At 57.8% G+C, this 21593-nt stretch overlaps 2 protein-coding genes across 3 annotated transcripts; both read left to right on the top strand.

The window, feature by feature from the left end:
- Positions 1–1446: 1446 nt before the first annotated feature.
- On the top strand, positions 1447–4117 carry LOC107321579 (olfactory receptor 10A7-like). The gene has a single exon (XM_032448109.1). It carries the CDS (start codon positions 1991–1993, stop codon positions 3050–3052), a length of 1062 nt encoding a protein of 353 aa, XP_032304000.1. The 5' UTR covers positions 1447–1990; the 3' UTR covers positions 3053–4117.
- Positions 4118–6078: 1961 nt separating this feature from the next.
- NPDC1 (neural proliferation, differentiation and control 1) lies at positions 6079–19502 on the top strand. Of its 2 annotated transcripts, none has more exons than XM_032448111.1 (9): positions 6079–6212; positions 12934–13074; positions 16035–16142; positions 16417–16593; positions 16685–16751; positions 17138–17222; positions 17346–17425; positions 17614–17710; positions 18259–19502. In XM_032448111.1, the coding sequence occupies exons 1-9, from the start codon at positions 6131–6133 to the stop codon at positions 18334–18336; spliced, it is 915 nt and encodes a 304-aa protein (XP_032304002.1). In that variant the 5' UTR covers positions 6079–6130; the 3' UTR covers positions 18337–19502. The 2 variants fall into 2 exon arrangements, with proteins under 2 accessions (XP_032304002.1, XP_032304001.1); XM_032448110.1 differs by having other exon boundaries at positions 12931–13074.
- Positions 19503–21593: the final 2091 nt, after the last annotated feature.

Here is a 21593-nt window from a genome sequence, read left to right as displayed (position 1 = left end):
CAAGGCCAGAACTGGCAGATATGTATATTTGCAGTGCTACTTGGAAGCCTGTTGAATACTCACTGCCCTGGGGTACATCTCAAAGTTCACCCATCTGCAGCTCTCCTGTTTGTAGCACCAGAGGAACCCTGCCCTTTCTGCAAACACTGCTGTGTGCAGGCACAAACATTGCTTGCTTGTGGGCTGCAGCATTTGCCATCTGCTCCCAGCCTTGCCGTGATGTGGCTCTGCAAACCTAGTGAGACCACAGCGTAGGCATGTGCTCTGTGAAGCAGAGTGCTGATCTGCTGCTCCCCACTCTATCTTGAGCTCACCTGTCTCGTGTTAGGTTTGGTAGCAAATCAAAAGCAATTTAATTAGCAGAAAGGCAAACAGACATTTCCAATGACTGCAGATTTAATTGCAAACCTGTATAGTTATTGGAAAATGAAATGAAGGTGCCACTTGTATGCCATTTGCTCACAGCACCATGCTCTGGCGTAGGGCTCTGCTCCCCATGCAGGAGCCCCCTCCCTTTTGGGCTCTGCTTCTCTAGAATGACTGTGTAATGCCATGCCCCCTCCATTGACTCTCCTTTTGCCAGGCTCAGTGCCACAGCAAAGCAGCTCCCTCCTGCTCCAGCGGGCTCCTCACTCCCTGTGCACCACCCAGCAGGTCTCACTAATGTACTTTGGTATCGGTATTTTCTCACATAGATTACAAACCATTCCTGCTGTTGCCAAGGGCAGTTTGGCTTCTCTTCCACACTCATGATTTGTCATTACTCAAGACTGGCTGAACTGCTGGGTATCTGGCTGAGGTCCCTGTGGGCACACTTCTGGTCTCAGAGCTCCTGCGCACTGCCAGTTCCCATTAACATCCATCTCTTAAGACTTCACACAGTTTTCGTTATCTCCCTGTATTCCTTCATCTATCAGTGGAGATTTTTCTTAGGGCTTTTTCTTTTATTTCCTTGCAGGCGTTCCACTTGTTCCAAACACTGTCCTTAGTGCATGTATGCTGCTTGCTTGCTTGAATCACAGAATGGTTGAAGTTGGAAGGAACTTCTGAAGATCATCTTGTCCAACAGTTCTGCTCTGCCAGCCTCTCCCCCAGCTCAGGACGGAGTTTTAGGCAGGTTTTACCTTTGGCTTCACAGAGCGTCCATTTTCTATGTTTGCGTGCTTGGATTCCCAAATCTGTCCAGCTTCTGCTCTTATTGATCTTCCCATTTACACAGAATGACACTGACTCATGCTTACTCCAGCTGAAGTTATTTTCTACAAATAGCTTTTCTATAAGCAGCCTGTTTTTCAGGAACAAGAACAAAAACCCCATCAGCTCCCTTCGTGCTGTGACCTGGTAAAAACGTGTGAGATGACACATCCAATGGTATTTGAGATGCCTCTTATACACCAGGCAGTGATTTATAGCCTCTCCCCTCCAAAGAGTTACTCTTCTGGCAGAGTTTCGCTCCCAAGGCTTTGTCCTTGCTGCGTTCTGGCTGAGAGCTCTGGGCAGATCTTTCTTCCCCTCCTTCCCAAGATGATTTTGGATCCAGGAAGTCTTTTGGACCCAGTGTCTTTCAGTGTGTTGTGCTGTGTTCCCCTTCCCCATCTCCCTTTCTTGCACTCTCCTAGAATTAGATGATCTTTGAGATTCCTTCCAACTCCAGCCATTCTACGATTCTCTGATTCTCCACAGTCTGCTCTGGTTACAGCAGCTATTTCTCTGACCTCCAGGAATATCTGCTGTTCTCGGACACTTCATGTAGTTTGAGTTCCTCCATGCTGGCTTCGCCTGAAGCCACAACCATTAGTGTTATTTCCTACAGGCCATCTGCTCTTCCTAAGTCAGAGATGAGCCTTTTGTTTAGCTGTGCTGCTTTCCCAGCTACCATTATCTCTACATCTCAGAGCCCTTTGAGCCAGTTGTGAGATGTAAGGACTACCAGAGACCGTGGCACAGCTTCAGTCCACGACACAGAAGGACAGAGGGCTGGAGATGTCCCATGGCAGGACTAAGTTTTCACCTCCTTTTGCTTGCCCTGTATCTCTTCTTGCTCTCCCCACAGATGAACCTCGAGTCCCTGCAGAAGAGAAATCTCAGCAGCCCCACCTCATTTCTTCTCTCGGGGTTTTCTACTGCCTACAAAACACAGGTATCCCTCTGCATGGGCTTCTCTCTCATTTACCTGGTGACTGTGTTGGGGAACCTACTCGTAGTGACTCTGGTCTGGCTGAATACTCACCTGCAGTCCCCCATGTACTACTTCCTGGGCCACCTCTCCTTCCTGGACATCTGCTACTCCTCTGTCACGCTCCCTAAGATCCTCAGAGATTCCTTCTCAGCACAGAAGACCATTTCCTTGGCAGGCTGCATCACACAGATCTACTTCTTCCTTTGCTTTGGGGGCTCTGAGTGTGTGCTCCTGGCTGCCATGGCCTATGATCGGTACCTGGCCATCTGCTGCCCCCTCCACTACACAGCACTCATGAGCAAGAAGATCTGCTGCTACCTGGTGGCTGTCTCATGGCTGAGTGGCTCCTTCTCGTCTCTGATCCAGGCCCTCCTCGCAGCCCACTTACATTTCTGTGGGCCCATTGTGATCAACCACTTGTTCTGCGAGATCCCCTTCTTGCTGGAAGTGTCCTGCAGCCATAACATTCTTCTCAACAAGGCTGTCTCATATGCTTTGGCTGCGACTATTGCCATGGGCTCTTTCCTCCTTACTCTTGCATCCTATGTTCACATCCTCCAGGTTGTGCTGCGGAAGGGAGCAGGGAGGCAGAAGGCCTTTGCCACCTGCACTTCCCACCTGATTGTGGTGACCCTGTTCTTTGGCACTGGGGCTGTTACATACCTGATGCCTCGATCCAGCAGCACCAAGATGAACAAGATCCTCGCCCTGCTGTACGCCATTATAACCCCCATGCTGAACCCCATCATCTACAGCTTAAGAAACAATGAGTTCCAGGGGGCCATCAGGAAAGCCCTATGCAGGGGCTTTCCTAAGGTCCCCCAAAGGCAGAGCAACCTCTGCCCTCACCTTGCGGAAGGTGACCCACTGTGATGGGGGAGCTGGGACCCTCAGACCAGTGACAGGCAGAAGGGTGAACTCTGGGGATGTGAGTAGAGCAGGAGTAGATCCATAAAACTGCTATGCCTTGGCCACAGGTTTCCCAATAAATAATTCTGGGACCTGTTTTCCTTAGAAATAGGTATTGTTCAGGTAAAGAAGTTGTACTGAGTGCCCACGAGATGCCTGTGTTGTGACAGTGCCCTTGGTGAGACCTGTTTTTTTAATCAATCATTTATCTGCACTGGGGCTTTTTCAGGCTTTCTGGAAAGAGCTTTTATTCCTAAGCAAAGCTCTTTCTGAGGTGAAATAATGCAAAGTGCAGTAGTAATGCTGTGCTGTGAGCATCTCCTGCTAAGTGCTGGATAATCTTGTCTGGGCTGGACTTGCAGAGCCGGATGTCTTTCACTTAATGCAATAAAATATGGATAAGTAGGAAAACCATTGTCATGGGATTGATCTTTGCAGTTTCAGGAATCAAAGCCAACCCTGGGAGCAGACATCTGCTTCTGCATGCAGAATGGTGGTGACGAGGCAGGAGTGTAGGTGGCACCTGAGCATGCCCAGGGAGAGCAGATTATTCTGGCTCATGCGATGTTTTCAGAAAGAGCACATGGGGCTTTTGGCATCATACAGAGCTGGAATGACATTGTTTGGTGGTTGCAGATAAAGGGAAGTGAAAAGACCCTGCAACTGTATCTCAGTGTGTACGAGAAGATAGGCCTACATGCGCAGTGATCCTTCTTGGACCTCAGCTGAATGCTGAGCTGAGCTGTCTTTGTAACCAAGGCTCTGAGAGGCTCCAATTCTGCAGAAACTGTAGGAACTGGTTCTGTGTGATTGGAGGCAGCCCCTCCTCTGCTGGAAAGAAGTGCTTCCCAGTAGGAACTCAGCACGATTTATCCAGTTGAAGTGAAGCTGTGGCACACACTCCCATTGCATATCAGAAAGACAGAGCCAATTCAGGAACCCAGTTTGTAAGACAGCTACAGAATTGGCTGCTCCTTTGGCAATATGACAGGAATGGACAAAATGAGCTTAACATAAAGAAAGCAAACACCAGAGATAAAAGAAAGGTTTCCCTTTTGCAAGATTTACCTGCTTTCTCTATAACCACAATCCCAAATGTCGGGTGTGTGCACCCAGTGAGTGTGCAAGACTTTACACTGGGGGTGGAAAGAAGATATTTTTTGTACCACCAGTAAATAAAATATTTTAATCCTGTTTTAAAGCATCATCTTCATCTAATCCTTTTCAAATTGCTGCTTTTAATGTGTTTTATAGTATGCAGTAGCAGGACATGTGTGTAATTTATTGCCCTGGTTTCAGGTAGGATGGAATTGCTTTCTTCAGTGTTTGGTATGACGTGATTTATCCTGCCAGGATTTATCCTCTGACACCACAATGGCCCATTTGGTGCCCAACATGGGGCATGAAGGGTTGAGATAACAGCAGATCTGACCAGAGTGTGTTAGCACAGGGTTCTGTGGCAGTTCGATAATTGCTGGTCACTATGTGAGGACCTGTTTCAGTTCCATTAGATCTTCCGTTCCTCATAAAACATAGGTGACCTGCAGGAGGCCATTGCTTCTTGATCTGGTAATGTGCAGATGGTGTGCATGGAGCAGAGCAGCCAAGAACCTGCCTCCAACTTGGAACAGTGATCAACCAGGAGTAGGAAAATACAGTGGAGATGGGGACAGCAGCTGTGTGGCTGGAGACTTCAGGAGATGAGAGCGGGAGCTGCTGTGCTCTCCGCACAGGCAAGACTTGTCCCACAGCTGCTTCTGCTGCGGGTACAGCCTTGAAGTACAGCCTGGGGGAGCTACAGCAAGGAACTGAGCAAGAAAACCTTCTGGTGTGGTAGGGGAGGTTTTCTCCTTCCAGCTGTAGGTGGAGCCAGAGATTTGACGCATCCATTGGGTGTTTGTAAAGCACCTTCAAGAGCGCAGCATGAGCAACCATTTAGAATTATTGTTTCTGCACCACTACCAGGCTGTGCCAGGGACTGCAGAAGTGTTGGTAAATGTCGGAAAAGAGACAGAAACACCTTTGGATTTGATCTATATCAGTGCAGGATACGGGCCGAACCAGCCTGTAAACTGTTGTCAAGAACAAAAAACAATAGTCTGGGGCTGCTGCCACAGGTGCCATATCTTGTGGTCTGGTTGCATCCCTGCCCGCTCGCTCCCAGCGCAGCTTGGAAAGCAATGGAGCGGGACCTGCCAGGACCTGTGGACACTCTAACAGGGCTCCCACAGTGAGTCCATCAGCTGGGGCTGAGCCCAGCCACACGGCAGGAGCACGCAGCCCTCCTCCAAGGGTAAGGGCTGAAAACACAGCAAATGCCAGCCAGCAGGATCTCAGCAGTGTGGCTGTCAAGTGCCGCTCTTCTCACTGGTGTCAAGGCCTTGGGTCTGTGCCCAGCACCCGGGGAGGCAGATTGTGTGCCTGGGTTCTGCAAACCTGTGTGCCTTGGCATCCTCTACCAGCATGGGGAAATCCTTGTGTAGCAGGGACAGGGCATGGCCCAAAGGCCTAAGCACAAGCATGAGGTGGTGCTTGACGGGACCTGCATGCAGCCGAAGCTGAAGACAGGCAGAGCTCGCAGCCATGTAGCACAGCTCGCAGCAGGCACGGTGGCAGAGCAGCTGCCCAGAGGAGCTGCAGGGTCTCCGAGGAGAAGGTACCCCGCACTGACCGTCCTGCCGGGTCAGGCGTTGGACAGACGGACCCAGAGGTTCCTTCCAGTCGCAGCCTCGCTCCGCTTTTCCATGGTTCTTCCCTCAGCTCCGCAGCATCATCTCCGCTCCGCGCCGCTCTCAGAGGCGAACACCGCATTTCTGGTTCCGAGAAGTGACGTTATCTGCCCGCCGGCGCACGCAGAGACGCCCGCACGCAGAGCGGCGGCGGCGCAAAGGCGAACTGCGCTCAGGTGCAGCAGCGGCCCCGCGGGTCCGGCCCCGCCGCGAGCACCGCCCCGACAGGGGGCGGCCACTGCGCCCCGCCCCGCCGAGCCCGGTGCCGCCGCCCGCAGCCCCGCGGCCCCGCGCCCGTCCGCGCCGCTGGAGGATGGTGTTGGCCGCCCGTCGCGGAGCGCTGCTGCTGCTGCTCGCCGCCCTCGGGACCTGCCGCCCGCGCGCCGCCCGCACCGGTGAGTGCGCGCCGCGCTCTCGGCCTCCGCCCCGCCCCGGGGACCCGCGGCTCAGCCCCGGGACCCGGCGCCCCTCGAGGCCGGAAGGCGGCGGCTCCGCGGCACCGTCGGGCCGTGCCGGGCTCAGGGCCGGGCCGAGCGGCGGGGAGGGGCTGCCCCGGGCCGGGGACGTGGGGCTCCCGGGGGGTGGAGCCGAGGGAGCGGCTCCGCTTCGGTGAGGGGTTCCCCGGCTGGGGGGGGTCCTGAGTGCGGCACGTCGCGATGGGCCGAGACCGGGATGGGACGCGTCCCTCGGTGCGGTGCCCCCCGCGCCGCCGCCCCCTGCCCCGCAGCGCGCGTCCTTCGGGGTCCGGGGCGCCCCGCACCGCGTCCCGGGAGGGGGGTGCCGGGCTGCCCGGGAGCGATCGCGGCGGGGCTGTGCGCTACGCTCCGGTGGCTGCGCTGCGAGAACAAACAAATGGAGCTGCTCTGCTGCCCGGGGGATGCGTCAGCCCGGGCAGGGCGCTGCCACCCCCCCGCTGCTGTGCGCTGCGCTGGCGGGGCACCCGTTGGGTGATGTGTTAGCAGGAGCTGCTCCTGATTTCCTTTTCCTTTCTTCTTCTCTTCCCAGCAGCTCTGTGCATGGCCTGCTTTCTCTTTTCTTCAGGGGATTTCGCTTTGTTTTGAAGGCCCGGTTGCAAGTGCGCAGCTCCATAGGGCTTGGTGCGTGCCCAGGGCTGTGTGCAGGGCCGTGATCCCGTGTCCATCTGCTGGGTGCTGCTGCAGAGGTGGTGTCCCTGCGTGGTTCTTGGCAGCGCTTTCTGCCTCACTGGCTGCCCAGAGCCGGGGCTGCCCTCTGCTCCCAGCATTGTTTGCAGGCGGGCATTGTTCACCCGGCCTGCCCGGCACTGTGCTGGCTGCACACAGGTTTGGCCGTCTCCCCAGGGGGCTGCGGGCAGGTTTCCGTGTGGTCACATGCAGTAAGGGCGCAGCCCCATGTCACCCCGCAGGGGCACAGCAACCAGCAGAGCCACCCAGGGACTGTGACGCACACTGCAGATGTGCTGGGCAGCCACCAGCCCTTCAGCCTCGCCTCCGCTAGCTCTGAATTTAAGGCCACCTCAGAGCTGGGGTGGTTCACCTGGGACTGTGGGCTCAGGGCAGCTCTTCTCCCCGAGGAACCATTCCTGTGCTGTGCTGAGGGGTCCTCGGGCTGCCCTGAGCTGCGGGACCTGGGTTTCTCCATGGCTGCACGGCAGCTTTGCAGCACAGCTCAGGCAGAGGCTCTGCTTGCTGTTGGCTTTCCCCCAGGCAGAGGCTGGCAACATGCTGCAGCCTGGAAGTGCAGACTGCAGCAGCATCTTGAGGCCAGGAGCTTGGCTTTGCGGGGCACGCAGCGACCCATGGGCTGTATCTCCAGGAGCCTTCTGGGGCTGCCCTGCCCTGTCCCTCTGCCCAGCTGCTCTCCAGTGGGGCACTGCTGCACAGCCAGGAAGGGAAGCACTGGTTCTCCTTTCCAGGAGTCTCAGCAGTCCACTGGGACGCAGACAGCGTGTGGCACGGGGATGTCTTTGCCTTGTTCTGGGACAGAGGAGGGTGACAGCTGGCGGTGATGCAGCCAATGCTGGAGGTTTGGTGCTCCCCACGTGTCTGCCCAATGTGCACGGATCCCAGCAGCACTTGTGTTTGCCTCTTCTGGTTTCCTGGCTGGATTTCCCAGAGCATCAGTGAGAGTCAGGACTCTCACCACTTCTTGAGAAATTTGGTCACCAAATTTGATCTGTTCTTATAATCAAAAAGATTTCCCACCTGGGATGGCAGCAGATCGTGGTCTCAGAGCCCCATGCCACGCAGGTCGTGGCGTTGCTGTGTCAGTCTGCAGTGAACAGAGGCTTCTGAGCTTCTCTGCTTTTTCTCGAGACGCAGAGCATCATCTGAGTCATCGTGGTCACGATGGTCAATATCCCTCTCCGTGCCTGTGTGACAGATGGATGTCACCCAAACCTACGCTGCAGAGGGGGCTACTGACTGTCCCTGCTGGCCAGGGCTACTGTGCTGGGTGATGCCTCCCAGGGCCACAGCTGTCCCTTCCCCACAGGGTCCCCCCACAGCTGCTCTGCCACAGGAGGTTCTGGTGCTGCTGCGGCCCCTGTAGAGCTGTCCGTCCCCCCGTCCCCCCCCAGCACACCCAGATGAGTTTGAGACATTTGCCTGAAACAGTCCTTCTGGGCCATCGCAGTATTAAGGGATGTAATCGGCTTAATACCAGCTCCGTGGCTGGGGATGGGGGTGTCACGGGGGGGGGGCTGACCGGGACAGATGGTTCACAGGGTTGGGGCTGATGGTGATGGGAGGGGTGGCCCTTCCCGTGGGCACAGGGGTAGCCATTGCTCCTGTCCTGTACATTAACCCCAGCCTGGACCATGCATGTGGTGCTATGTTCCCCACTCTGGGCCTGGGTTCTGCTCCTGCAGCACAGGGCTGCCCCGGGCTCCCACCCAATGGTGCACCCACCGGGTGTTTTAGTGGGGCTCTGCTTCCCACCTGCCCAGCTCCGGGGCCTCATCTCCTCTTCCAGCCTGTGCTCTGCTTGTTTTATCTACAGCAGCTGTTGTGAGGGTAATAAGAGCACTGAATGAAGGCAGCAGGCCTATGATTAGCCGTTTCATGAACTAAGGATAATTGCAAGGGGAAGAAAGTGGCCGTTAAGTGCCTGGAGCTGGGCAGAAGCCCCTGGGAGGGTGAGGTGGCATTGCCTGTGCTGCAGCAGGTTGGGGCTCGGGCAGCCCCAGATCGAAGCATTTTGTTCCCCCTACTCTGAGCGCTTCACATGGGCTGCTGGAGCACACTGTACCAAGTCCTGTTTCCATACGGGCAATTTCCATTTCCTCTCATTGTGTGTTTTGAATTCAAGGAAGAGAACGCAGGCAGAGCAGGCAGCCTCCGATCCATCCTCCCGCCGGCAGAGCGCCGCAATCACGGCTGTTCCGTTTTGTGCCCGGCTCCGTGCTGCCCCGGGCAGCTCCTTTCTGGGCTCTCCCCCTGCGGACAGAGCCAGGCGCGGCTCCTGCCCTCGGTTCCCTGGGGGAGGAGGCAGAGGTGGCACAGCGTGGGGGCAGAGTCCGGCTCCGTGCGGGGTGACGGTGCCGCTGCTGAGGATGCTGTGAGGCTGCCGGGGATTATCTCCGAGCCGCCCGCTAAGCTGGCAGAGAGAGACCCCGATAATCTGCCGGTAATGTGACCCGGCGCTGGGCTGCGGCGCGCTGCCGGCAGCGCTAATTCTTGGCTTCCTGGCTGGAAACGAGAAGCTTTGCTCGAACCAGCTGCTTCTCGAGGGGGATAAAAAAACAGAAGACGTTTCTGGGCAGTTGCTCGGCTGCTCCACCTGCAGCCCTTCCCTGGGGGCCCCAGACGTGGCCGTGCTGCACCGTGCACCCACTGAGAGCTGCAAGGGGTATGAGCCCTCTGTGCCCGGAGCTGCGGGCTCCCCATGTCCCTGGGCACGCAGTGCCTGGGGGCACTGCATAGTCGGGCAGTGTGGGCAGGATGAGCAGAACCACCACAGCCCACGCTGCTGTGCTGCCTCTGAGCTGCCGAAGGGCGTTTTGTCAGCGAAATCGTGCCCGATCCATTTTCACTAAAGGCTTCCACATGTCTCCTGGAGGTGTGGGCTGCCAGCGAGGAGTGGAAAGGCTGTGGCTGTGGGAGCATCTGGCCCTGGCAGGCACATTTCTGCTGCTCCAGGGACATGGGTCTCTGCTACGAGTCGCTCCTGCCTGCTGCAGCCAGAAGGACGGTGTGTGTTAGGCTGCAAGGACAGCAAGGTGCTTTGTGGTCCCTGTGGGGGCACTTCATCTCTCCCCCAGCTCAATCCACATCCCATAGTGCCCTGTCAGCCTGCCCAGGGAGAGGCCTACGCACTGCTTGGTTTGCACCAAGGAAACTGCATGCAGCATCTGTTTCTCCTCCTCTTTCTTTTCTTCCTTTTCTCTTTTCTCTCCTATCTCTTTTCTTTCTTTTCATTCATTCTTTTTTATATTTCTTCCTGATTATGTGAAGCTAATGACTCGTGGCTGGAGGCTGGTCCTGCTGCTGCAAAGCTGACACCAAAACCTCCCTCTGGAGCTGACCAAGAGCTGGTCCCAAGAGAAGCACAGTGTGATCATGGTGGCCACCAACCCACCTGCAGGTCCCTGTCCCTGTTCCCTGCTGCCCCCCAGCTCCCTTATGGTTCTGAGCCTGCCAGCAGCCTTGCCTGCTCTTGCAGCACTCGGGAGCCATTTCCATCTGTCCCACTGCCATCTCCCATTCCTGCAGCGCCCATTAATCCTGCTCCTGTTTCCTTAATGTGCCCAGCAAATTGCCAAGGCGGTGTGGTAATTTTTCTGCCCGGTAAGGGGTTCTAGGAGCAATTAAATGAAATCCTGCTCCTACAGCTTGCATGGGGCAGGGACTTTCCAGGAGAGATTTCTTCTGCCATGAGGCCCCTGTGTGTTCTTCGTAACAGTGAGGCAGGTGGTGGTGACCTCATCCCCTGTGTGTGTCCCCGGTCCGGTGCCACCCTGGGGGGGCAGTCCGAGCTTTGGTCTTTGTCTCTGAACCTGGCTCAGATCCTGCCATGGCTGTGGCACAGGGTGTGTTGGGGACAGCCTGTGCCACAATCCTGTGCCCACGTGGCTGGCGAGCACAGCACCCAAACAAGGTGAACACTGCAAGGCACGGGCTGGAGAAGGTTCTGGTGTTGTTTAACCAAACCTGCCAAACCAGGAGGTGGGCGAAGCTGCAGGGTGATTTATTTGTAGCCTTCAGCGTGGCACGGCTGGCCAGGAACGCTGATGCAGGCTGTGTGGGAAGCTGGTGGGGGGATGGCAGCAGTGCGGGGTGCAGTCTGCGTAGCCGTGGCCATGTGCTCAGCTCCCAGGAGCAGCAGTGCAATGTGGCTGGAGAAGGTTTTGCTGCCTGCTTCTAAGTGCAAGAGCGGGGGGCAGGGGCCAAAATGTCAGTTCTTTGTGCCTGTCCCAATATCCAGTCACTGGGGAAAGCACTTGTGGAGCACTGAAGGCAGGAGGGGTCTCCATGCTGCATTTCGGTGGCAGGATCACAGCACTGCTGTATTGCTGGGTGCACTGCTGCCCTGCTGAGTGCCCTGCTGGGTGCATTGCTGCACTGCTAGGAGCACTGCTACGCTCCCGAGTGCCCCACTGGGTGCCTGTGTGCTTGTGCCACTGGCACTGGCAACAGGTCTGGGTCCCTGTTAGCCCGGAAGCTGGGTGTTACCTGTGTGCAGTGCTCGTATCAACCTCCTGCACTGATTAATTTCCATCTTACATTAACTTTTACCTTTTCACCTACTGCATTTATGCTCTAGGGGAGTTTCCTGTGTTCCCAGCGGGCGTGTGGCCCCGGTGCCTGCTATCCCCACGTGGGACCCAGGTCACCCATTTTGGGGTGTGTGTGTGCACCTTGCAGCTCACTGAGCAGCTCCTGTGCTCAGAGCTGGATCCACTCCTGCATGCCCTTGGCTTGGGCTCACCCTACTGTTTGTTTTTCCATGCTGACTGCAACGTGTTCAGCTCTCTCAGCCCTCCTGCTGGGGCCTGGCCTTGGGGCACTGAGCTGGGAGATCCCCACCAGAACCTGGTGCCAGACTGCCTTGGCTCACTTTGCCACTCACTGCCTACCTGCAGGAGGTCTGGTGGAGCATCCCATTCCCAGCTGGGTGCTGGGTCCCGTGGCCTGGCTGCTGGGACACAAGGCGGGGCTTTGGAGGACTCTGAAGGACCCAGAGCCATCATGGTGAAGCGGGGAGCCCCAGCAACGCACCCCGTGGTGATATCTGCTCGCTAAACACCGATTGATTAAACATCGGGAGCTTAATTAGATCAGTGCCCGTCTGTCTCGCTCCTAATCCCAACCCGTGACAGCTGCACAAGCACAGCTCGTTCCTCAAACAGAGATAACGACCTATTATATATTGCAGGCTGCTTTATATAACTGGTTGCTGGGCACTGGCTGAGCACGCCAGGGCTGTGTGTCCATCGCTTCCTCCCATGGGTCCTTGGTTGTCCCCAGCCCTGCGGCTGCCATGGAACCTTCTCTGCTCTGAAGCTCATGTTTGAGGTTTTGGTGCAGTTTTAAACAAAATCAGCATGGCCTTGAGTGAGAGACCAGGGTGTGTGAGCAGCAAGCAGAGGAAGTCCAGGTCCTGTGCTTAACCCCCCAGTAATTTTCCCATTGTGCATTAATTCACCTTTCAAGTGCTCTGAACAGCTGAGCCCCACACTGACTCCAAACAGACGGCCTTGCTCTGACACTCTGACATCCCAGCACCCTGACACCCCGACACCTTGTTGCTCTGACACTCTGACATCCCAACACCTTGACTCCCCAACACCCTGACACCTGAGTCTCGGTCCCACAAGTTTCCCTTCCCTGTTCTCAGAGGGGCAAGAACTGAAGTTGTTGCTGATGGTGATGAGGAGCAGTGCTGAGGCTCAGGAACAGGCTTTTGCTTTTTTACTATTTTAGATGACAGCTCCTGCGTGAGCATCGGCTGCGTGTTGGTTTGGTTTTGGCTGCAGCCACTCGGTGATGTGCAGATGCTGTGGGCAGGGGCTGAGCCCTCTGCATGGGATGGGGATGTGCAGGAGGCACCAAGGGGAGGTGGGACCTGGGGTTTGGGTTCCCAGGCAGCGCCCATCCCCTCTGCTTTGCCTGACACCTCTCCTCCTGTCTGCAGCAGAGCCGTGTCCGCGGCGCCTGGACTGCGCCCTACAGCGACGGAAGTTCTGTCCAGTGGGATCCAGCAGCTGCGGGCCCTGCCTGCCCAACTTCCTGGAGGACAGCCATGGGCACTGCCTGCAGGAGAAGCGCTCCCCCAGCGGTATGTGCACCACCTGTACTTCAGCCCTGCACCCCATGGGAGGACAGTCCCCTGTCCCTGCCTGCGGCCCCAAGCTGGGAACACAGTGGCATCAGCTCTGACACAACCCTTCTTCCTCCCTCATACCCATCCCAGGGAACAAGGAGCCTGTGCTGGGTGTGACTTGGGGCCGGTCCTTCCTGCTGGATGGGCACCTCTAAATGGGAGGAGAGAAGCATGAAGCAAAGCAGCCCAGTGCTGTCAGTCAGAGGGGGATGATGGATGGGTGCTGGGGAAGGGTCTGTGCATGATATTCATCAGCAAGCAGGGGTGGGCGTCCTGCTTGTGGGCTCTGCTGGAGGGGTTGAGTTTATTCTGTGAAGTCTTGGGAGCAAATTTTCCTCTTGGAAGTGCTTCACATGTGCCTGCATCTCCATAGCAACCCAGCTCTGTGTCAGTGTGGCAGGGAGATGTGGGGCCGCAAGCAGCATCCTCTGCTGGGGGTGCCCCCTCTGCTGTCCCTCCCATCCCCACAGCCACCATCATCCCAACTGTGGCTTCAGGCAGCGTGCTGCTGGCTGGCTCCCCTTCAGCCCCTGTCTATGTAGGAGAAAACAGAGATTCCTGAATTCTATATTTTAACATGCTGGAGTCCAGTGGTGTTCTGAGGCTGCCCAGTGCCCTTTGCAGGGAGGCACTGACTTCCCTCTGGGTACTTTTGCATCCTATGTGCTGATCCTGTGTTTTGCTCAGGCAGTGCCTGGCTCGTGGCTGCCTCAATGCATCTGCAGGGTTCTGCAGGGGTGCAGGGGAGCTGCGATAGCTGCATGGTGGCGGGGGGTGGGGGGGGGTGGAGATGGGAAAGATGCAGTGCCAGCTTGGAAACAGTGGTTGCCATGTCCTCAAGGATGTCTAACTCTTTAAAGGGACTGCCCACACAGCCGTGCTGCCCACACAGCCCCTTTAAAGGGTCAGGAATTCTTCAGACGCTTGTGATTGCTGGTGACGCCGATCCCGGGATCCCAGCTGCTCACTGCGGTGCTGCTCCTGCAATTGGCTCCCGGCAGCAGTGTGGGCAGGAGCCAAGGGTTCCTCTAACCGGTGTGGGCAGCAGAGCCGTGTGCTGCTGGCTCAGCTCTGCAGGGTGAGAAGTGCTGCTTTGGGTCTGGAGCAGATGATGCGTGTGAGCCGCGTGTTCCTCCCGTTGGTGACAGCGTGCATGGGGGTCCTGGCGCAGCACCAGCACAGAGGTGAGATGGGCTGTGCAGGACCCCACCCGCCTGCTGTGAGCTCACCTCAGGCTTCTGGTGGGGTCTGAGCCCCCCGTGCTGTGGGATGAGCAGGGCAGAAGTGGTGGCACGGAGGCGGGATGGTGTGGGCGAGGGGATTTGTAGCAGGGACACACCTTCCCACAGCATTTGGTCATTCCAGCTGTCAGTGCAACCTGGGACAGCAGCCTGCACGTGTCCCTGCTCCTGCCTTCCTCAGGGCCCCCTGGTGGGACCCCATGTGCTGCGGGGTTGAGTCCAGGAGACTGTGGACAGGGAGTGCTGAGGCTGGGATCTGGAACCTGCCTTCAGAGGGCACCCACCCTGCTGTCCCGCTGCCCCCCGCATGCCAGCCACCCCCTGTGCCCCTGCGCTGCCCTTCACCCTCACACATCCTGCTGCAGGGCTGCACTCCGTGTGCCAGTGTTTCACTGCTCCTTCCTCAGTGCCCCTGCCCTGCACTGCAGGTGGGAACGTGGTGGTCGCTGGGGGAAGTTATTTATCTGCTTCTACGGGGATTTTTAGCAGCTGAAAGGGAACATGGAATTATGAACTGGTTAATGCAGGTGAGTCACTTGTCTGGGTTCTGCTGAAAGCGAGCACATGGCTGTAATGTTCTAATGCTGCTTTAAAGGCTGGGAGAGCTCTGAGCGCTGCGTCCCTCACGCCCTGTTAGCCGCCCTTTCTGTCTGCTCACTGTTGGGGTGGGTTTTTTGCATTTTTTAGATTTTTTTGGGCACATCGCATTAATGCTCCAGAAACATCAGCAATTACAGCAACATCTGCCTAAGGCACGGCTGTGACATGGGCCCTGCACCCCAACACCACAGGCACAGACACAGCCCAGTTCTCCCAGGGATTCAGGGTAGTGTTGGGGTTAATTTTGGTGTTAGGCTTAGGGTTAGGGTTGCAGCAATGGCTCTTCATGCTCATTTTGGAGCCTTGTGTGCAGACATTTCAAGCCAGGGGCTGAGATTCTCAGCCAAGCCTGTGATCCCAAAAGACAGCAGTCAGGGATGCACCAGGAGCAACTCCGGGAACCACAAGGGCTGTGCCTCCCTCTGCTGAACTAAGGTGGGATGGGTCACATAGGTGCTGAGCTGTGACCTTGCTGTCCTGCTGCACTCCAGCCCGGCCCTGGGTTCCTGGTCCAGCCCACATGTCCCCGATTCAGGCTGATGCTCGGCTTAGGCAGACAGGCAGTGGCTGTGAGTCACAAGGACAGGCGGAGGCGGCCGAGGGGCTCTGTGCCCAGCTGGGAGGGATTGGTGTGTATTTCCAAACACTCCAGGTGATGACAAATTCCGAAGGAGCTGTAATTGTTATAACCTTGAATTTTCCTGGAACTGAGCTGCCTGCACCACATTGCCTTTGTATGTCTTGATTTACCCTCCAGGGCTTCCCACTGGGGACAGCCCTAATGCAGCAATCGAGAGGGAGCACGGAGTTCTTCTGGCTTTGAAGTTGAGTTTAATCCTGTTAAAAGCCGCATATGTGAGCAGTGGGCGCTATGAGTGAGGCTCAGCGCCGCTCTGCTCTGCGGCCCCACGGGAGGGCACCCCTGGGCTGTGTCCACGCTGTGGGGCTGCAGGCTGAGCTCTAGAGCACCGAGCGAGTCCCTTCCCTGGGGGATGCTGGCTCTGGCCCCGGGCTGGGTTCTCCCTTGGCAGCTGGCCCATGTGCCCACCTCACGCCGTGTCTCTCTTGGTGCAGGGAGGACATCTGTTCCCAACGTAGAGGAAGAAATTGATTTTCTGGCCGAAGTGCTGGCCAGGCAAGATGCTACCCGTTCCCATGCCCTGCGAGATGGCAAGCCCAGAAGTAAGTGCTGCTTGTGCTCGGTGAAGTCCCACTCAGGCCTCTCGTGGGGAGCTAATGGGGCAGGGAACTGCATCACAGCTTCTGTCAGCTCCTGAATGGGATGGGGCAGTGGTGGCAGTTGGGGGCTGCTCAGGGCCATGCAGCCCTGCCCTAGTGCTGAGGTGTCCCCTGCTTCCCCAGTTCCTGACCCGCGGTGGTTTGTGCCACACCAGCCCCTACTGTATGGTCACACATCGGGCACACTGCTCTGCTCACACCTGATTTTGTCCTGCAGCCACCCCAGCCCCCACCGGGAAACAGCGAGTGTCCAGCAGGCTGAGGCAGGAGCTTCTGCAGAGGGTCCCAGCTGGCAGCAAGGCAGCAGCCACCCTCCCCACCTCTACCACTGCCACTGCACCCAAGTACCCTGTGGAGGCAGCCCCCGTCCCTTCTAATGATGATGTGGTGCTCGGTAAGGCTGATGACACAGGTGGTGACTGGGCTGGCTCTGCAGTGCTGGGGTGTCACTGCACCCTGGGGCTCACCCCCAATTCCCTCTGCAGGGCTGATCGTGGTGTGCACACTGGCTGGGATCTCTGCTCTGATTGTGGCCGCAGTCTGCTGGTGCAGGTGAGCTGGGCCTACTGGTAACAGCAAATCCCTTGGTGTCCCTCGGTGTCCCTGTGCCCAGGGAGCTCTTCTCATACTCACCTCCAGGGCCTGGGGAGGGCTTGGAGGAAAGGCAAGAGCTGTCACTGATGATCCCAGTGCAGACACAATAGTGTCCATGTCCCCTGCAGTTGGGGCTTCAGGACAGTTGTGGGTCACCCCAGTGCCAGGCTCCTGGCATCACTGCAGCTCTGGGTGCCAACATCACACATTGGCGGCTCGTCTCCAGCTCCCTGTGTGCCACGGCCTGTGGGATGGAGGTGGCTGTGACTTTTCTTGTGCCATGGCACAGAACAGGGATCAAGGTGGAAAGGGCTCCTGCCAGCGCTGTCTTCTCTTCCTGTCAGGCTGCAGAAGGAGGTCAGGCTGGCACAGAAAGTGGACTACTCAGCACAGAGAGTGGTCAGCCCTCTGCCCTATGACAAGATCTCGGTAAGGAGCTGTTGCGGTGGGCTGGGAAACCAGTCCCGTCCCCCTCCCCTCCACGGGGCCCTGCTGGCTGGGCACTCTGCTCTATGCAGCGCTGCCCTCACGCTGCCGCTGCTCTCTCTGCAGCCTGGGGACAAGACGCTGGCTCAGAGCGCCCAGATGTACCACTACCAGCACCAAAAGCAGCAGATGCTTTCCATGGAGAAGTAAGTAGCCTCGCCCTTGACAGAGGTGCCAGGGCTGAATATCCCGAAAGCTCACGAGGACAGATCGCCGTCCTTCCAGAACCACCCCCCCCCCCCCGCCTCTGTCCTCGGGCATCATCATCTGGGTGGCTGTCCCGTGAACTGGGATCCAGTTGACCTCCTCCATCCTCTCCATCCTCTCCCCACAGACATAAAGAAGAGCCCAAGGTGCCGGACTCTGCCTCATCCGATGAGGAGAACGAGGACGGAGACTTCACAGTGTACGAGTGCCCCGGGCTGGCTCCGGTAAGGCGGCTTCGGGGGTGGGGGCGGGTCCCCGTGCCCACAACTGGCGAGAAGCCTTCACCAAACCTCGAGGCGGCCGAGCCCCTCTGCCTTCCCGCTGTGCCCCGAGCTGTGCCCCTCGATGGGTCCGGGTCGTGAGCGCGGGGCAGGTGTCTTGTCCCGTCCCGGTGGCCGCGTGTACGGAGGGTCGCGGCTCCTCGCTTCCCGGGGCCGGAGAGGCCACTTCTGGCCCTGCAGCTCGAAGGGACCCCCGGGCAGGGCAGCTCCTGACAGCCCTGGGTTACAAAGAGCACAAAGCGGTCTCAGAGGCGCCTTTCACATGGTAATGGTGCGGAGCCCGACCATCAGGGCTCAGATTAAGGGTCATCATTACGTCTTTACAGGCCCATTAAGGGGCAGTTGGCGCAGTCTGGGCGATGAACCCCACTGCTGCCGACGCGGCCTCTGTGTCCCCTTAGGGGCTCCGGGCCCAGAGCTGTGCACGGGGGGGTGACCTGCTCCTCCGCAAGCCCTGACCGGTCGCTTCTCCCCTCCATCTCGCTCTGCAGACTGGAGAAATGGAAGTGAGGAACCCGCTGTTCGACGACTCCTCCCTGCACCCCCCGAACCCCAAAGTGCACCCTTAACACTCCGCACTCGAGCTCTGCGGACCGCACGACCCGGGCAGGGCACGGCCCCCCACCCCGCCGGACTGCTCGACGCCTGCCCAATAAACACCCACTAACAGCCGTGGGACGGGGGCTGCTCTGCTTCAAGCGTCCTTGTCCTCTTTGCCGCTGTGATCGCGTCCCTGCCACCCGCCCACTGCTCAGGGGCACCCCGAGGTCTGAGGGGGCCTGGGATCCCCGCTGTGCTGAGCTTTGCAGAGGGCGGATGTTCGTGTCCTGGTGCTGCATCCTCAGCGCCCTGAGCTGCCCCATCCCAGGCCAGAGCTGAGTGCAGTCCCGGTGCCTCTGAGCTCCCGGGTAGGGGGATGCTGTAGGCCCGCTGCAGGCGGAGGTCATCCTCAAGGCCCTGGCAGCTCACCGGGATCTCACCCCAGGCCTCGTGCAGTCAGAAGGGTTTAAGCTTTTCAGTTTTAAACCAACAGGAGAGAAAGGAGAGAGGAGCACAGGAGCTGCAGGCCAGGGGCACTCGCTGTTCTGCAGTGCTGCGCTGCACCCTGAGCTCCACGGTGCCCGCGGGGTGAGCATGGCTGAGCCCAGTGCTGAGCAGGGGCAGCCAGGCTGCACCCCCAGCACACCATCTCCCCTATCCCCTGCCCTTCTCTGTGCCCATGGCCCTGCCTGGCAGACCCATACCTTCCACAGCCTCCCTGTGGACCTGCCCCAAGCATCTCTCTGTGGCATGGGTCAGCCTCCTCCCATCCATCCTGGGCTCCTGCCCCCACCCGCACTCTGCCCATGTCTGTGTCCAGGTGGATCATGCAGGATCCAGGGTTTGTGCCCTTGCCATCTGCTGCTGACAGATCCCTGAGCCCAAAGCCTGCACTGCATCGGCCACAACGCCCCTGGCACAGGGACTGAGATGAGTTTGGGGTTACTTTTCACAGATGTGGTTTCATGTCCAGACCTGGCATGGGCATTGCAGCTGCAGGTGTTCCTGCTGCATGCAGGAGGCCCATTGCAGGCACAGCACAGCGGGGATGGCAGCGGTTAGCACTGCACAGATCCTTTCTCTTTGCCGTGCTGTTACACGTGGGTCACTGCCTCTCTCCCTGAGACCATTGTTATTGTATGGATTGTAGTTATTTTAAAAGGAGATTTTATTAAACAACCATGTTTGAGACCCATGCGAGTGTGTGCTGTGCCCTGCCGCAGCTTTGCTCTGTGGCAAAAGCTTTGCTGGGCCCTCGGGCTGGGGAAAGCTGGGGGTGTGAGGGGCCAGGACAGCTGCTGCTGCTCCCCTATTCCAAAACCTTACCCAAGAGAGAGTGAGGGTGACCTCCTGCTCCAGCTGCAGAGCTCTCAAAGTGTGCTTCTCCCAGACGTAATGAGAGACGGTTTCATTTCTTGCTTCTCAGATGAGGGTGCTTGCCAAAACAACCCCTGGGCTGGGGCAGGTTTCCCTGCAGAGGCACTGGATGGGAGCCCCCGGCTGCCTCTGTCCGCACCCACCCCGCCCTAAATCACCCGGGGCGGTCCCTCCCACCCTGATAATCTCTAGCCCCCCGGGGCCGGGCCCTTCGCACCTCGGCGGAGCTGGCAGATAAGAGCTATCGGTGCCCCCTCCCGCCAGCCATTGTGTAGACGTTGAAGCTCCTCTCCCGGCCCTTTGATCACGGCACCCCCCTCACGCTGATACCATCTTGTCTCCTCCGGGTTTCGGCGCTGCAGGGTCGGGTGCTATTGTGCAGCCCCAAGGGTCCTTGGCTGACTCATCTCCAAAGCACCCGGGTACCATCGGGGGGGGGGGGATGGGGATGGGGGCCCCAGCATGTATGGCATTGCCCACACCCTAACACCGTGTTGGGCTCCCCACGACACCACCTTCTCTATGGGGTACTCTGCCATCTCCAGCTGCAGCCCTGGGCAGGCAGCATCGCACCTCGCATCACCAGGGCTGTGCTATGCACTGCCCAGGGGAAATGCAGCTCTCACAAAATCACTGTCCCCAAAGTCCCAAGTTCTGTCTTTCCTTTGCTCCTGGAGCCCAACAGCCTCTCAAAGCACACCCATGTCTTTTAGCTTTCCCCATCTATAAGACAGCAGAGAAGGAAGAGCCGGTAGGTTCAGGTGCAGTGGTGGTGTGGGTGACTCCCAAATCACACCCCAGGATCTGTACTGGGGAGGCCTTTCCAAGAAGAACAAGGCTCTGGGCACCCTCCAGGATGGCTCAGCTCAGCTCCTGCCAGCCCTCTTCAGTGCCTGCATTGTCCTCAGCACCACAGCAGGTCTCAGAGCCCAGGGAGCAGGAGGACACAGGCTGAGCAGAGGGGCATGGGAGCACAGAGCCATGGCTCAGAAAGGCCCTGGCACACTCAGCCCCGGCTGCTCTGCTGGTAGAGCCAAGCAATCCATGGTGCCATGGAGGAGCGGCAGTTTTCCTTTTGGGGATGGGACTCTGGGGCTGAACCCAGTGCTCATGCCCCTCAGATGGGCCTGAGGTGCAGATGGGGACACGAGATCCAGTCAGGCCCCGTTCTCATCATGTGCAGGTCTGCAGCCCACTGCACGGCTCTGCCTGGGCTGCTCCAACTGAAACTGTGGCATCCAGCAGTGATGGCTGTGGCACTGACTGGCAGTTACTAAAACATCACCTGTGAGCACGCACTCTTAGTATCCTTCTTCTCCAAGGGAGCTTAAGCCAAAACGCTTGGCAAAGAGAAGAGACAAATGTTTGCACATTTCTGCCATCCCAGCTTGCTGCCTTCCTACTGACCTGGGGAGTATGCACAGTTCACTACACTCAACTTTTTCCAACAGGATCCCACTGATCTTTGGTGGGTTACAGGGCTCAGGCTGCCAGCAGGGACTGCAGCTGGAGGCCAAGTACAGAGGGATGCCCAGGGCGTCCTGCCTGCAGCATCCCTCCTGCCCCGGGCATGCAACTCCTGGGATGTCCACCCCAAAGGGAGAGATGTGAGTCCCAGTCACCACTGCACAGTGACCCCCAGAATAGCCGGGCACCTCGTACAGCCCGAGATCTCCCCATTGAAATGTACAGGGGACGTTGAGGAACCCCACTGACTCACTCCACATCCCCCAGCTAAAACCATCACCGCCACAATGGGCCCTGCTCCTACAAAGGGACAGTTCAAAGTCAACGTCTCCCTTCCCCTCTGCCTGTATATGAAAGGGAGCAGGAATGCGTTTGAGGCCCTGGCGGGCGGGCGGCCCGTCCCGCTTCCTGGGGGGATGGAGAGAAAGAGCAGGTTGGCAGG

This window comes from Coturnix japonica, chromosome 17 (genome assembly GCF_001577835.2).
Source record: "Coturnix japonica isolate 7356 chromosome 17, Coturnix japonica 2.1, whole genome shotgun sequence".
NCBI classification, from domain to species: domain Eukaryota; kingdom Metazoa; phylum Chordata; class Aves; order Galliformes; family Phasianidae; genus Coturnix; species Coturnix japonica.
The sequence above is the reverse complement of the archived record's forward strand: the minus strand, read 5'-3'. Positions and strand labels throughout refer to the sequence as shown.

Excerpts from the sequence above, each read along its gene's own strand:
- LOC107321579 (XM_032448109.1), top strand. The coding sequence starts at position 1,991 with ATGGCAGGACTAAGTTTTCACCTCCTTTTGCTTGCCCTGTATCTCTTC.
- NPDC1 (XM_032448110.1), top strand. The coding sequence starts at position 6,131 with ATGGTGTTGGCCGCCCGTCGCGGAGCGCTGCTGCTGCTGCTCGCCGCC. Across the intron at positions 17,223-17,345 it reads TGCCCTATGACAAGATCTCG|CCTGGGGACAAGACGCTGGC; the intron begins GTAAGGAGCTGT and ends CTCTCTCTGCAG. Across the intron at positions 17,711-18,258 it reads AGTGCCCCGGGCTGGCTCCG|ACTGGAGAAATGGAAGTGAG; the intron begins GTAAGGCGGCTT and ends CTCGCTCTGCAG.